Source organism: Typopeltis vanoorti, chromosome 20 (assembly GCF_054136105.1).
Source record: "Typopeltis vanoorti isolate ZY-2024b chromosome 20, IOZ_Tvanoo_1.0, whole genome shotgun sequence".
Lineage (NCBI taxonomy): Eukaryota > Metazoa > Arthropoda > Arachnida > Uropygi > Thelyphonidae > Typopeltis > Typopeltis vanoorti.
The window spans coordinates 88,907,015-88,922,817 of record NC_143568.1 but is presented as its reverse complement, the minus strand read 5'-3'; the positions used below and the strand labels follow the sequence as shown (position 1 = coordinate 88,922,817).

The 15,803-nt window shown below is 39.6% G+C and overlaps 1 protein-coding gene across 1 annotated transcript in view; it reads right to left on the bottom strand.

Annotated features, from left to right (window-relative positions):
* The window catches only part of LOC150095635 (dynein axonemal heavy chain 8-like), a 2,108,518-nt gene that overhangs the window by 665,533 nt on the left and 1,427,182 nt on the right, over nt 1–15,803 (bottom strand). The window contains exon 62 of the mRNA XM_090409931.1: nt 10,467–10,594. Within this exon, the coding sequence (XP_090266057.1) occupies nt 10,467–10,594 (128 nt within the window). The remainder of the gene's footprint in view (nt 1–10,466; nt 10,595–15,803) is intronic.

Here is a 15,803-nt window from a genome sequence, read left to right as displayed (position 1 = left end):
GCAAGTGCAACAAGAATGATAATGATTGTGATGGGAGATTTTAACTACAGCAGTATAAATTGGTTAGAGGAAGATTCATGTAGCAATAAGGGAATGAAATTTCTAGAATTCATGAGGGATAAATATCTTAGGCAACATGTTATAGAGGGAACAAGAGATTCAAGAGTTTTTGATTTAGTCATACAAGTCATTTGGTCATGCAGGAGCATCAAAGACAGGAATATATGTGGAATCATAAGGCAGTTGATTATAATAGTCTTAGACATCAACTTGGGGAAGTTTCATGGAGGGAAGAATTGGAAAGCTGGGATATCACTATTGCTTGGGAAATTATGAAGGAATATTTGTTAGCAGCAATAGTAAGCTGTATTCCACAAGTGAAGAAGAAAGAGGATACAATTTGGTGTAAAGTGGATGACAAACAATATTGGACAGTAGCTTCATGTGAAAAAGAGGCTATGGAAGAGATATAAGGAAACAGGTGAAGAATAGATGCATGAAAAATATAAGACACAGGCCAGGAGAGTGACTAGTATGGTAAGGAAGGTGAAACTGGAATATGAGAAAAGATTGGCCCTAAGATCCAAAGAAAATCCTAGGGAATTTTTTAGCTATGTGGCCAGAAGGAGGAGAAACGATTGTGGAAGATTGACATTGTGGGATAAAAAATGGGAATAGAATGACTGATGCAGAGTACATAGTGAAATTGTTCAATGAACACTTTATTGTATTTCATCCTAGAGGAGTAAATTTTAATACTAGAGGGATAAGGCAGGTTCGAGGTTTAAAGGTGCAGGAGGAAAACGTGTTCCAATTACTGAGTACTCTGAATGTCAGTAAAGCTGTGGGACATGGTATTTCACCATAAGTTTTGAGAGAATGCGCTAAGGAACTGACAGCTCCTTTGACCTGGCTTTTCAATGAAAGTCTGGCTATCTTTGTATCTTATACAAAGGCTAAGATACTGCCATTGCATAAGGGTGGTTGCAGACTGGAAAGTGTCTAATTATAGGCCACTTTGTGTGTCATCAGTAGTTGTTAAGATGTTGGAGAAATTAGTGAGGGAACATATAAAGCATTGGGCAGATGAGGGTAATGTTATCTGTGAGAGTCAACATGGATTTTCTGAAGGGGTACTCTTGATTTAGTAATATGCTAGCCTTTTATGATAAAGCTACAAGAACAGTAGATGAGGGAAAGGCATATACTGCCATTTTCTTGGATTTAGAGAAGGCATTTGACAGGTTGCCACATGATAAGCTGATATTTAAGTTGCAGAACATTGGTTTGGATGTCAGGTTGGTCAACGTGATTCAGGATTGGCTTTCCGGTAGGTATCAGAGAGTTGTGTATGGTAGGGCAGTTTCAAGTAGGCAGAGAGTTCCAAGTGGGGTCCCACAGGGCTCAGTACTAAGACCTATATTGTTTAACATTTATATCAATGACATTGTCAGTGGATTGCAGGGGAATGTTCAGTTGTTTGCGGATGATGTGAAGCTGGGAAGGGTTATTAGTAATAGTGCAGATATGGTAGTCATGCAAGAAGATTTGAATAAGCTAGACAGATGGACAAATGAATGGGGTGTCATTTTAATCAGCAAAATATAAGGTCTTGAGGTTTGGGACACATCGATGGGACAATGCATACGCTTTTAAAGGAGATATACTGGAGGAAGTAGTGAAGACAAGAGATCTGGGGTTGGTAATGGATAGAAACCTGAAATTCAAGGGACATATTGCAAAGATGGTGAAGGTAACACAAAGGATTGCTGCAATAATGAGAAGGACGCTGACCTACAGAGATAAAAGAATTATCATTCCGTTGTGTAAGACCTTGATTAAACCACACTTAGATTATTGTGCTCAGATTTGGTTGCCAGGATTTGAAGTGGATAAATTAACTGTGGAAAGGGTAGAGAAGCAGATAACGAAGATGGTTTCCGGACTGTACAAGGATAGTTATGAGGATTGGCTGAGGGAATGTGGACTGCAGAGTTTGGAGGATAGAAGAAGGAGAGGTGATATGATTGAGAGTTTTAAACTGTTGAGAGGTGGTTACAGGGTTGACACTGGGGAGTTCTTTCACTTGGTTGAACAGCATGAAGGAGTGATGACACGGGACCATCCCTGGAAGTTAAGAAAGGAAACTGTGAGCAAGAGGGTGCAGAGTGGTTTCTTTGCATGGAGAGTGGATGAACCATGGAATGCACTGCCTGATGGAGTGGTGATAGCGGGAATGGTCAATGAGTTTAAGGAGTAGTATGATAGACTTTGTGTTTCCTGGGTGGAACCTCCCACGTTGAGTCTTGAAAGACGTGTTTCCTAGGAAGGACCTCCTGCGATGAGTCTTTTGACTCCTAGAAGCCTAAATAATAATAATAATAAAATAATAATTATTATCATTATTTTAGAACAGGTGAATTCATTTAACTGCCTAGGATGCATGATTACATGTAAAAATGAAAAAGATATAAACATAAAAATTGCAAAATATTTAAAAATAACAGATGTAATTAACTCTATATTTAAACCTAATGTACTTCAAAAACAAAACAGACTAAAATTATTCAATACATGAGCATTAACAATCCTACTCTATGGAAGTGAAACCTGGACAATAAAACAATAAGAGAAACAAAGATTAATAACAGCTGAAATGAAGTTTATGAGAAAAACCGCAAAGTATACTCTATTCAATCACAAAATTGATATTTGACTCGGGAGTGAAGCGTGGCAGATGTGTGTAAGAAGAGCTCCAGATTGATAGAAGTATTTTTGGAATAATTAAGTATATATGAGTATTTGTTTGAGTAAGAGCTGCTGTAAAAGCTGTGCGCTAGCAGTATTATTAGGGTTGAGGATTTTCATTTGCCTAAACTTAATTATGAATTCGTTATTATTAGACCTTAGAGAAGTACCGTCAGAAAACATGGCGGCGGCTTTGTCATTCCATGATTTTAATTTAGACTTCAGTTGTTTCGATAAGTGTGAGGTGTGCTACATGAATTCTTTGGATTACATAAATGATTTGTGGATGTTTAGGGAGGAGGGACAGTGGGTGTGTGCAAAGTGCGACCTTGGATGAGTAAAATGAAATGGATGCGGAATGAAATTAAGAAAATTCGAGTAAAGAATATTAAAACAAATCATGATGGCATGAAAGATGAGTGAGTGGTGTTGTATGGCAACTCCATTATCAAAGGTGTGCTGGATGATAGGATGCATAAGGTATGTTTACCAGGTGGTAAAATGAGTAGAGAGATTGAGGCATTGAATATGAGGGAGCATGCAAATTAGTTAATGGTATTGATTGGTACGAATGATTTTAGAGGACAAAGAGAACATCAGAATAGATATCAGGAGACTGCTTAGAAGGATAAAAGAGAACAGTATGACAGGAAGGGGGTCAGCGTGTTGACTACGTATGACTGTTTTGAGATGAGGCAGAGAGCAAGGATTATGAATGATATGCTGGCTGAAATGTATGAGGAGACAGGAGTGCAGTTTGTTAATGTGTGGAATGAGTTTGAGGGACAAAGTGAGCTGTATGAAAGCGATGAGCTGCATTTGAGTGGTTATGGTGTGAATGATTTGGAGAGACTGCTGCTGGAAGATAGAAAAGTGAGTAGAGTGAGAGAGAATGAATCAGATCAAGCAAGAAGTGATGTGGAAGAGCAGGAGAGTAAGACAGGAGGGATTGAAGAGGTGGTTATGAATGAGGAAGTGAGTAGTATGAGTATAGAAAATGAGAGAAAGGGTGTGCAAGAGGAGCAGGGAAACAGGGAGGTTCAGGGTGGACAGGGGTAAACAGCATGAGAAAGGTGGATGCTCTGAGAGGAGGTGACAGCATGTGTCGAGAGGAAAGGAATGGGAAAACCTGGGATCCAGAGGAAACAGTTGGAATTGAAAAGGGTTTTAAAATGAATAAGCAGAAAGGGTATGAAATGGCCCCAGACGAGCATGGAGAGATCACATCGAGTGGATATTATCAGTGGAACTAGCTGTAGATTCAAAAATGAGCTGTTGTGTTTGTATACAAATGCTAGGAGTATAAGAAACATGGCAGATGAAATGGTTACATTAATTACGTCTGTTCACCCAAAGATTGTTGGAATAAGTGAGACATGGTTGGAAGAGGACAACATCCTGACAGGAACAGAGATGGAAGGGTATGATGTGTAAAAAGAAGAAGGTGTAAAAGGTGTAAAAAGGGAGGTGGAGTGCTATTGATGATAGAGAAACAGTTAACAAAATACAAAGAAGAGATGCAAGAGAGAAATAGTGCCAGTGGTTTTGAGGCAGTATGGTGTGAGATAGAGGTGAATGGAATGAAATACTTGGTTGGATGTTGCTATACACCAGGTAATGTGGATGGTGGTGATAATGAAATGTAAAATCAATTTAGCCAAGTAAATAAGAAAAACCTGATCATTATGGGCGATTTTAATTATGGCAATATACACTTGGAATGATGAGATAGGAACTGGAAGTAAAGAAAATTAGTTTCTTGAGTATCTGAAGGATAACTACCTCAGACAGTATGTAACAAATGGCAAATGAGGATTAAGGGTCTTGGATTTGGTCATCTCATCACAGGATGTAATTATAAATGAGGTGTCAAATCATCCATGAAATGGTGAGTGACAATGAGGCGATTACCTGGGTGGTTGCCAGCAGTGTGAAGACATCTGTGAGAAAAGTGTATATGTGGAACTACAAGGGAGGTTGATTATGAAGAGCACAGGAGACAGCTTGCAGGTATAACATGGAATGAGGAGTTAGCTGGAAAAGGGATCACTGCAGCTTGAGGGATTTTCAAAAACTATCTAGTAGTTGCAATGTCTAAATATATTCGAAGGGTGAGAAGGTTAAATAAGGTAGGTGTGAGATGGATGAATAAAGAGATCAAGCATGTGATACAGAGAAAAAGAGCATTTTGGGAGGCAGCATAAGAGAAGTGGAAATAACCAATTCCATGAGGTCTACAAAGGCATGGAGTGTGACTTTGTTCGTGAGGATAGCTAAAGAGAGGTATGAAGAACAGTTAGCTAATGAAGCCAAAAAGAATCCTAAGGAGTTCTTTCGATATGTAGCCAGCAAAAAAAAGAATGATTATGGAAGGATGACATTGATAGGAGAAAATTGCAGAATGCGTGGTGGAGATACGTAATGAGCAGTTCATAAAGGTCTTTCAATCTTGTGAATGTGACTTCATGGAGAGATTGAGAGCAGTAGATGATGGGGAGGAGAGACTGACTGTAAGTGAGCAAGAGGTGTATGAGGAGGTGAGTAAACTAGATATTAATAAGGCAGTGTGACTTGATAATATATCACCACGTATTCTGAAGGAATGTGCTAGGGAGTTGACACCTGCCTTGACATATTTTTTTGATACGAGTCTTGCACTCGGTACAGTTCCTAAGGAGTGTAAGGAGGGCAAGATTGTGCCACTTCATAAAGGAGGTGATCGAACTCAAGCATCAAATTATAGGCCTATCTGTGTGTCAGGTGTTGTTGTTAAGTTGTTGGAGATGCTTGTGAGAACTAGGATTCAGAGTTGGGTTGACAACAATGGTATTATCTTTGATGGACAGCATGGATTTGCTAAAGGGAGGTCAGGCTTTAGTAATGTACTTACTTATTACAATAAAGTGATTGATTCCTTGGACAGAGGAGAGTGATACATAGTGATATACTTAGATTTCAGAAAGGCTTTTGATAGAGTATCTCATGATAAATTGATAGTCAAACTAGAGCAGATGAGGTTGAATATTAGATTAGTGCATTGGATTGGAGATTGGCTGTCTGATAGGTATGAACAAGTTGTGTATCAGGGAGCAATATCCAGGAAAAGGAAAGTTACTAGTGAGTGCCTCAGTGGGTTTGTTTTAGGGCCATTACTTTTTGACTTGTATATTAATAATATAGGTGAATATTTGGATGGAGATATTAAGTTGTTTGCAGATGATGGAAAGTTGGAACGAACCATAAAGAGTAGTGAAATGTTGTGGCCTTGCAAGAAGACATGAATAAATTGAGTGATTGGGGATGTGAGTTCAATGTTGCAAAATGTAAGGTTTTAAAATTTGGAAAACAAAGATGGGATGCATATTTATGCTTGGTGAGGATATATTGTTGGTGGAAGAAATAAGAGATCTGGGGGTGATGGTGGATAAGAATCTGAAATTCAGTGGACACATAGCCAAAATTGTGAAGACAACACAAAGGCTTTTGGGAATGATGCGGAGGACACTGATGTGTAGAAGTAAGGAGATTCTTGTTCCTAAGTATAAGGCTTTGATTAGGCCACACATGGAATATTGTGCCCAGATTTGGTCACCTGGTTTTCAGAAGGATGAAGAGATGTTGGAAAGGGTTCAAAGGTGACTGACTAAGGTAGTTTCTGACCTCTGGAAAGTCGAGTATGAGGAAAGATTGAGAAGATGCAATCTGCAGAGTCTTATGGACAGGAGGAAGAGGGGAGATATGACAGAGACCTATAAGTTGGGGTGTTATAGAATCGATGCTGGAGAAGTTCTGCAGAAAATAGTGGCAGATCGGGGATGAACCAGATGTCATCTCTGGAAACTATATAAAGAAGGCGTGAGTAGGGGGGGGTGAGAGGCAGGTTTTTCTCTTGCAGAGTTGTAAATGATTGGAATGCATTGCCTGAGATTATCGTGTCTGAAAGGAGTTTGAGTGTTCAAGTCAAGATATGATGAGCTGTGTGTGTATGTGATAAAAGAACCTCTCAGATGAGTCTTTGACTCTATTAGGTCTTGGGGTAATAAAATAATAATAATAATAATAATAATAATAATAAAAGAAATGATAAAAATAAGAAAGAATTAAACCAAGAATCAGTAATAGGAAATTAAAATATAAACATAAATGGAGTGGAACACGTTGAAAGAATGAAAACAGAAAGATTACCTAAGTTACAAACAATAGGAAAAAGAAAATCAGGACATCCTCTTAAGAGATTCAACAATGACTTCTCAGGCCAGAACAGGCCACCCTAGGCCTAAATCTTTGACAAGCATGGAGCATAATGGTTGTTATTATTATTATTATTATTACGGGCAACTCCAGGGAGCCATTAGACTCATCGAGGGAGGCCCAAAATCATATTCATCACAACTATTCAACATTCATACAGTATCTATCATAACTCGCCTTAAACTCATTCACTGTCACAGCATCCACCACAGACAATGGGAGTGCATTCCACTCATTCACCATTCTAAAAGTAAAGAACCCAGCTCTAACACCTTTACTAACCACACTTTTGCCCAGTTTCCATGGATGCCCCTAGTCCTCCCACAACCAGCCCTGTTCTCAAAAATACCTTCTGAATTAATTTTATAGAAACCCTTCAGTAATTTGAATGTCTCAATCATATCTCCCCACCTCTGCCTATCAACCAATTTTTTCAACCCACAAATCCTCAACCTGTTCTCATAAAGTTCATTCCACAGACCTGCTATCATCTTGGTCACTCGTCTCTGGATCCTCTCCACCTCCTCCCCATCAAGAAGAAACCTGGGTGGCCAAATCTGGGCACAGTTGTCAAGATGGGGTCTTATCAAGGCTCGATACAGAGAAACAATATCTTGCTTGCTTGTCTCTACTTGTCAATGTATTCTTCAGCAACCAAGTGATTTGATGAGCTGATTTGGCCAATTTTACAATGTGCCCCTAAACTTCAACTCCTTATCCACCAACACTCCTAAATCTCATGCCTTATCAATTTCCTGGAGTACAGTTCCACCAATATAGTAAACTGCTGTTAATCTTTTCACCTCAAAATGTATAACCTTACATTTTGCCACATTAAATTGACATCCATTCTCCTTAGCCCAGACCTCCAATCTATACAAATCATCTTGCAAAATTTTGACGTCATCTGCATTCACTATTGCCCTACCCAACTTTGCATCATCCGCAAACAAACGAACTGTTCCTCTCAGATTCTTTCCTACATCATTAATGAACAAATTACACAGCAGTGGTCCAAGAATAGACCCTTGTGGCACAACACTAGTCACAGGTCGTCTTGTGGACTCTACTCCTGAATAAACCACTCTCTGATATCTCTCCTTCAACCACCCTCCTATCCATCTCACCAACCCTATATCCATCCCATTATGCTGCAATTTACTGATTAGAATTCCATGTGGTATCCTGTCAAAGGCCTTGGCAAGGTCCAGTAGAATCACTGTAAACCCCCATTACCCTTATCCAGTTCAGCCGTCACTGTGTTATAATACGTGAGCAAGTTACTGAGGCATGATCTACCCTTCACAAAACCATGCTGTCCCCGATACAGTATCCCATTTTCTTCTATCCAATCTTGTATTTTCCTCTTGACTATTTTCTCTAAGACCTTGATAATGATTCCTGTTATGCTGATTGGCCAGTAATTTTCAACAGCAGCCTTGGAACCACCTTTATGCAGCGGAACTATTTTCCCCTTTCAACCCCCTTGGGACTGACCCAGACCTGGGGCTCAAATTAAACAAAATGGTCAAGGGCACTGACAATTCTTTAGCCGTTTCACATATGACATGAGCTGGGATACCATCCAATCCCACAGATGTATTGACATTGAGGTTCTGTAATAGACTAGTTACCTCTACTTCATTCACCACAATTCCAGTATAAGCTGTTGGTTCTTCCATTCCTTCAAAGTCACCACCTGGATGATACTCTCTTGCAAAGTGCTCGCTCAGTAATTCCACAACATCGACTGATTCGGTTACCTCCCTACCCTCAGCATTTTGTAAGATCATTCTACCATGAACATTTTTCCTTTTACTTGCAACATATTGAAAAAACTGTTTGGGATTCTCTTTAGCCTGCATGGCTAATTTTCTTTCGTAATCCGCTTTTGCTTTTCTTACCACCCTTGTTACCATCCTGGCCTGAGCTTTATACTGTTCCTGCACCTGCTGGTCACCTTTCTCCTTAAATTCCCTCCACAATTGTTTCTATTTTTGCAGCTCAAGCTTAATAGTGTTATTCATCCATTTAACCCCTACTTGATTTATTATTCGGACTCTTGGTATACAGCCAACCATTGCCTCCTGCAAACAGTTCTTAACCACCTCCCATGCATTATCAACATCCAGCCCTTGCAGTTTTACATGCCATGGCACTGAGCCAAGCACACACCTAAGCTTGTCATACTTACCAGCCTGGTAATTCCACATGTACCCTGTCTTAATTGTAAATTCCACACTTTTAGCCACCTCCCAAGTCAGGACCCTATGATCACTCTCACCAACTGGTGGCAATGTGGTCATATTTGTTACAGCCATATCCTCAGATGCAATTACTAGGTCAAGCACTCTCTGACTCCTGGTATTTTCCATTACATGTGTTGCAGATAGTTATCCCTTAATAACTGCATAAAATCCAATTCCTTCCTCCCATGTGCCCTCTCCTCTTTCCATTCAATGTTACCATAATTGAAATCACCCATAATAATTATCCTCCTTCCACTCATTTCTTCTATTTGCCTATGCATACTATCCCCACCATCTATTCCATCACCTGGTCTATAGCAACACCCAATTGTATATTTTGTTCTGCTAGATTCTATTTCACACCAAACAGCCTCAAATGTGCTCTTTTCTCTATCCTGCAGTTCAACTTCTATACCCCTTGGCTTCAAGTCATCAGCTATCATCAATAACACTCCTCCCCCCTTTTTATTCACCCTGTCACTCATGAACACGCTATACCCATCGCATTCAATCCCACTAGTTTTATCATCTTCTGTCAGCCAGATATCATATTATTATATGATATCTTCATATGATGCAGGAGAATGAATGAATAAAGTTTACGGCCTATGTTATCAGAATTGTAAGGATGATGGCAAAATGGATTACGGTAATGATCATTTGCAGAAGTTTAGAAGTTGCAGTTAAGTAACAAAAGGCTTTAATCAGGTAATGTATGGATTGCTTGTACAGATTCAGTCACTTGGATTTTGGGATGATGAAGAAATTTTTTTTGAAAGGATAGAGAGGAGTAACTCAGTTAGTGTTGAATCTCCAGAATCTAAGTTATGGAAAGGCATGAAGAATGCTATATGCAGAGCATGGTATGAAGAGGGAGTGATATTAGTGAGATGCTAAATTTGTAAAAGGGTTTTTAATATATTCACACAGAGGAATTTTATGTAGAGGAAGATGAAGGGTGGAACAAGTGACTAAGCCTAGAAGTTGTATAAGAATCAAATCAAGTCTTTTTTTTTTTTTTTTTTTTGGAAGGAGAGTGGCTGGTCATTAAAAGGCATTGTCCGAGTTGTAAAGTAGTAAGTATGAAAACAATAAACAACTCCCAAAATGAGTTTCTGATGAATTAAAATCAGATCCTAATTATAAGAATAAATAAATAAATAATGTTAGGTTTTATAATTTAAAATATACAAACAAAAACTAAAAACTGAGATATACCTTTCAATCTGATTTGCAAACATTTTACTATCATTAGTCCACCTAACTTTTTCACCACCAAGGCCATCGATTAATGTTTCAGCAGCTTCCATCTTCCTTTTGCAACTCTCAGCATCATCCATAAGTGCCTAGAATGAAACACAAAACAACAACAATAACAAAAGAAAAAGATTTTGAAGGCATAATTTGATATAATAATTAAATCATAATATTATTATTACGAAACATATTAAACTATAGAGTATTCAAAATGTTATTCAGTAAAACTGCATTGGAACAATATATTTCCTAAGCTCTTAAAATAGTGGTTTTTAAAAAACAGTTTCACCCACAAAGGTCAATGAAGCATGTGGCAGATGATTTGAGCTGTGGTAAAAAAAAAAAGTATTTTTTAAATGGTGTATAGTGTGAATTCTTTTGTGAATTGTGCTACATTTTTTTCTCAGTAACACAAGTGTTCTTTAGTGGTTCTGCTTTTAGAGTTTCGTTGTTATATAGTGTGTTATTTTTGGGTTACCGAGAAGGCAAGGTCACAGTCAGCAGCATTTGCATTGGAAGAGAAGATAAGTTTTTCGCTATCTAGTATAGTTGAATATAGTGTTTATATATATATATATATATATATATATATATATATTTAGCATTTATATATATATAAATATAAATGATTGGTGTGTATATATATATATATATATGATGGTGGACTCAACTGCAATCACACATGGCGTGTCACCAATTCCTCTGCCATTTAAGAACTCTATTATACGTAACATAATAAAGGACTATGCCATGCAGTGTTTGCGGCATGTATTACCTCTTACCTATTACTCTCACCTATTACATATCCAACTCCCGAGTATGCTACTCGGGAGTTGGATATGTAATAGGTGAGAGAAGGGAGAGTGTGTATATGCACAAAATGCAGGCAGTGGGAGGAAATCAATCTATCTATCTATCCCAATGGCTTTAACAGAGCCTTTAAGCCCACAACCTTCCAACAAGCATGCTTGGATTTCGTAACCGAAATACAAGGATAGAATGGTCACCTACCTCAAGGTATTCTTGGCTGTATCCCCGTGTGTTCACTGGGCCGGTTTGCCTGAAAAAACTCTACTTCCCGCACCCAAGACTGGCTAACTTGGCTATGGCTGAGTGAGGAAGATCCTTCAGCTCCTCACGTCTCCGATGGGAATCGAACTTAGGACACTCCTTCCCCAGGCATATGGTTGCGAAGCGCAAAGCCACTAGGCTAACCATGTGGACGAGGAAATCAATGAATTAGATATTTCGATAACTGACCTAGTTGCTTCAGGGATGGGAAATGAATGTTGGGAGATAAGTAGTGTGATAGGAGAGAATGACGAGCGAAATATGAATGAGAAAATGAGAGTCGGGGAGTGTGGAAGACTTGAATGACTGTGAAGTTTTCAGAGATGGTTTTGATTGGGTAAATAAATGGCGAGTAAGAGTGACTAACATGCAGAGAGGGATATATGAGCTGAAAGAGGAGGTGGAATGTGATGTGATCAAGATGAGAAGTATGAGAGATTAGATTAGGAGAATGGAAGACATGAATGCAAGGCGAATCAGAGTAGGAGTGAGAGAAAGTTTTGGGAATGAAGAAAAAGAGAGAATAGAAGCAGCAGGAGAGAGGGAATGAGGGAGAGGTTTGGGAATGATAGAAGAGGAGAGAATAGAAGTTGTAGGAGAGAGAGAATGAGAGAGATTTGGGAATGATAAAAGAGGAGAGTATAGAAACAGTGGAAGAGAGGGAATGAGAGAGAGATATGGGAATGACAGATAAGGGGAGACTGGAAACAATCAGAGAGAGGAAATGGGAGGGAGCGCTGGAGTCAGGGAAAGAGTGATGCCAGGACAACAGGTAAATAGGGGGAACACAGAGAGAAAGGGTTAGAAAAGAGAGAGAGAGAGAGAGAGAGAGAGAGAGAGATGCAGGTGAGCAATCAAGGAAGTGAATCGTTAGAGGTGTGATGAAAGGAGACTCGATGATCTCAGGTGTGCAAGATAGGATGCCAGAGGCGTGTTTGCTTGGAGGGATGATAGGATGTATGAAATGATTGTGATGGTGGGCATGAATGACTTGAGAGGCAATGTAAATTGGGTGGGGAGAGATCTGAGATTCTTGCTTGAGGTTGTGCAAAAGAAAACACAGAGAGAAAAGATTGTGTGTGTGTTGCCCAGGTAAGATATTGACGAGTTGAGCAGAAGAGCAGTAATACTGAATAGCATAATAGCCAGAATGTGTCAGAAGAGAGGATTAGGATATGTGGATGTTTGGAGGGCATTTGAGGATAGAGGGGGAACTGCATGCGAGAGACCGCATACAGTTCCTCTCATATTTGAATGAGGAAGGACGAAGTCATCTGGAGAGATTGTTGTTTTCTGAACGATTCAGTATGTCAATGCAAGGAAACTAGAATTCCAGGGTGGATAATAGCAGGGATGGTCTCTTATGGGAATGGGTGCTTGGGTGAAGGGGGACGACATCAGGTAACACTGAGTCCTGTGCAGTCGAGAGGGGACACTGATAGGTATAGAAGCAGTGACATTTTTATGCTCTACACTAATGTTAGGAGTATCCGAAATAAAGGAGATGAATTGGTGGCGCTGATAACGTCAGACTGGTCAAAGATTATTGGGATCTCTGAGACATGGTTGACAGAGGATGGTATAACAGCAGGAATTGAAGTGTCAGGGTACAGCATTTTTCAAAGACCCACTAGCGCCCTCTTATCATAAAATGATAAGAGGGCGCTAGTGGGTCAGGCGCTACGAACGTGCTTTGAAGAGCTCCTGATTCAGATAAGTTTTACTAGGAATAATTAAGTATATATGCGTAATTGTTTAAGTAAGAGAGGCTGTAAACGTTGTACGCTACCGATAGTATTAGTGTGGGTTTTTTTTTTCTTGCTTAAACTAAATACGAAAACGTTAATATTAGACCTAGTAACCTGCAGAGAAAAAAAAATGGCGGCTGCATTGTCATTCCATGATTTTAATTTGGATTTCAGTAGGTTCGTTAAGTGTGAGGTCTGTTATATGTATTCCTTCGATTACATAAATGATTTGTGGATGTTTAGTGCGGATGGAAGAAGGGTGTGTGCGAAATGTGACCTGAACGAGGAATTGATGAATGCGAATATGAAGTTGATGACAGAAAGTGCTAGTACCGATTGTGTCGTGAGTGCACGTTTGAAAGAGAATGGCGAGAAAGACAGGCGAAAAAATGTTAAAAAATCAGGAAAAAAGAAAAAGAGCGATTTGACAACCGTAACGGATGTTAAAAGGGACGAAAGTGAGGCGGAAAGAAACGAAATTGAGAGAACGAATGAAAGTAGAAATGGCGTGGTGCAGAAACCGCAAGTAAAAAAAATCGAAAGAATGAATGATAGCGAAAAAAGAATGACTGATGGCGAAAGTTGGACGCATGTTGGAACGAAAGTACTAAACCAAAGAAAGATGAATGACAGTAAAAGTGAAAAGAATGATAGCGAAAGTTGGACGCATGTTAGTCCGAAAGTACGGAAACAAAGAAAGATATGTGAGAGTGAAAGTGAGAAGAATGACAGTGAAAGTTGGACGTATGTTGGACCGAAAGTACGGAAACAAAGAAGGATGAATGAGAGGGAAAGTGAGAAGAGAGGGTCGAGAGTTAGAAAGATTTAATGATAGAGTGAATGTGTCGCGAGGTTCAGAAGGTGAATTGGATTGGATGAAGCAAGAAATGAAATGGATGCGGAATGAAATTAAGAGAATGCAGGTCAAAACTATTAAAATAAATCATGATGGCATGAAAGAGTTAACAAAAGATGAGCGAGTGGCATTGTATGGCGACTCCATTATTAAAGGTGTGCTAGAGGATAAAATGCACAAGGTATGTTTTCCAGGCGGTAAAATGAGTAGAGTGATTGAGGCATTGAACATGAGGCGGGAACGAGCAAAAGAGTTAATTGTATTAATTGGAACAAATGATTTGAGAGAGAACAAAGAGCATGTCAAAATGAATGTCAGGAGACTGCTTGGAAAGATAAAGGAGAATAGTGTGACAGGAAGGGTGGTCAGTGTGTTGCCTAGGTATGATGTGGTGAAATGAGGCGGAGAGCAAGGATTATGAATGATATTCTGGCTGAAATGTGTGAGGAGATGGGAGTACAGTTTGTTAATGTGTGAAATGAGTTTGAGGGACGAAGTGAGCTGTATGGGAGCGATGGACTGCATTTGAGTGGTTATGGTGTGAGTCGCTTGGAGAGACTGCTGCTGGAAGGTAGAGAAGTGAATAGAGAGAATGAATCAGATCAAGAGGGGAGTGATGTGGAAGAGCAGGAGAGTAAGACAGGAGAGATTGAAGGAGTGGAAATGAATGTGGAAGTGAGTGGTATGAGTATAGATAATGAGAGAATGGGTGTGCAAGAGGAGCAGGGAAACGGGGAGGCTCAGGGTGGACAGGGATACACAGCGTGAGAAAGGTGGATGCTCCAAGAGGAGGTGAGAGAATGTGTAGGCAGGAAAGTAATGGGATGATCAGGGATCAAAAGGAAACAGATGGAATTGCAAAGGGTTCTAAAATGAAGAAGCAGAAAGGGAAATGGCCCCAGTCCAGCATGGAGAGATCACATCGAGTGAGTGGTATCAGTGGAACTAGCTGTAGATCCAGAAATGAGTTGTTGTGTTTGTATACCAATGCTAGAAGTATAAGAAACAAGGCGGATGAAATGGTTGCACTAATTGCGTCTGTGCACCCAGAGATTGTCGGAATAAGTGAGACATGGTTAGATGAGGATGACATCCTGACAGGAATAGAGATGGAAAGGTATGATGTGTTTCGTGAGGATAGAAGGGGTAAAAAGGGAGGGGGAGTGCTATTGATGATAGAGAAAGAGTTATGTCCATACAAGGTAGAGATGCAAGGGGGAAATGGGGTCAGTGGTTTTGAGGCAGTATGGTGTGAGATAGAGGTGAATAGAATCAAATACTTGGTGGGATGTTGTTATAGACCTGGTAATGTGGATGGTGGTGATAGTGAAATGTATAGTCAAATAAGCCAAGCAAATAAGAAAAGGGTGATCATTATGGGTGATTTTAATTATGGCAATATAGACTGGAATGAAGAGATAGCAACTGGAAGTAAAGAAAATGAGTTTCTTGAGTTTTTGAGGGATAACTACCTCAGACAGTACGTAACAGAGGGCACAAGAGGATTAAGGGTCTTGGATTTGGTCATCTCATCGGAGGATGTAATTATCAATGAGGTATCAAATCATCCACCAATTGGTGAAAGTGACCATGAGGTGATTACTTGGGTGGTTGCCAGCAGTG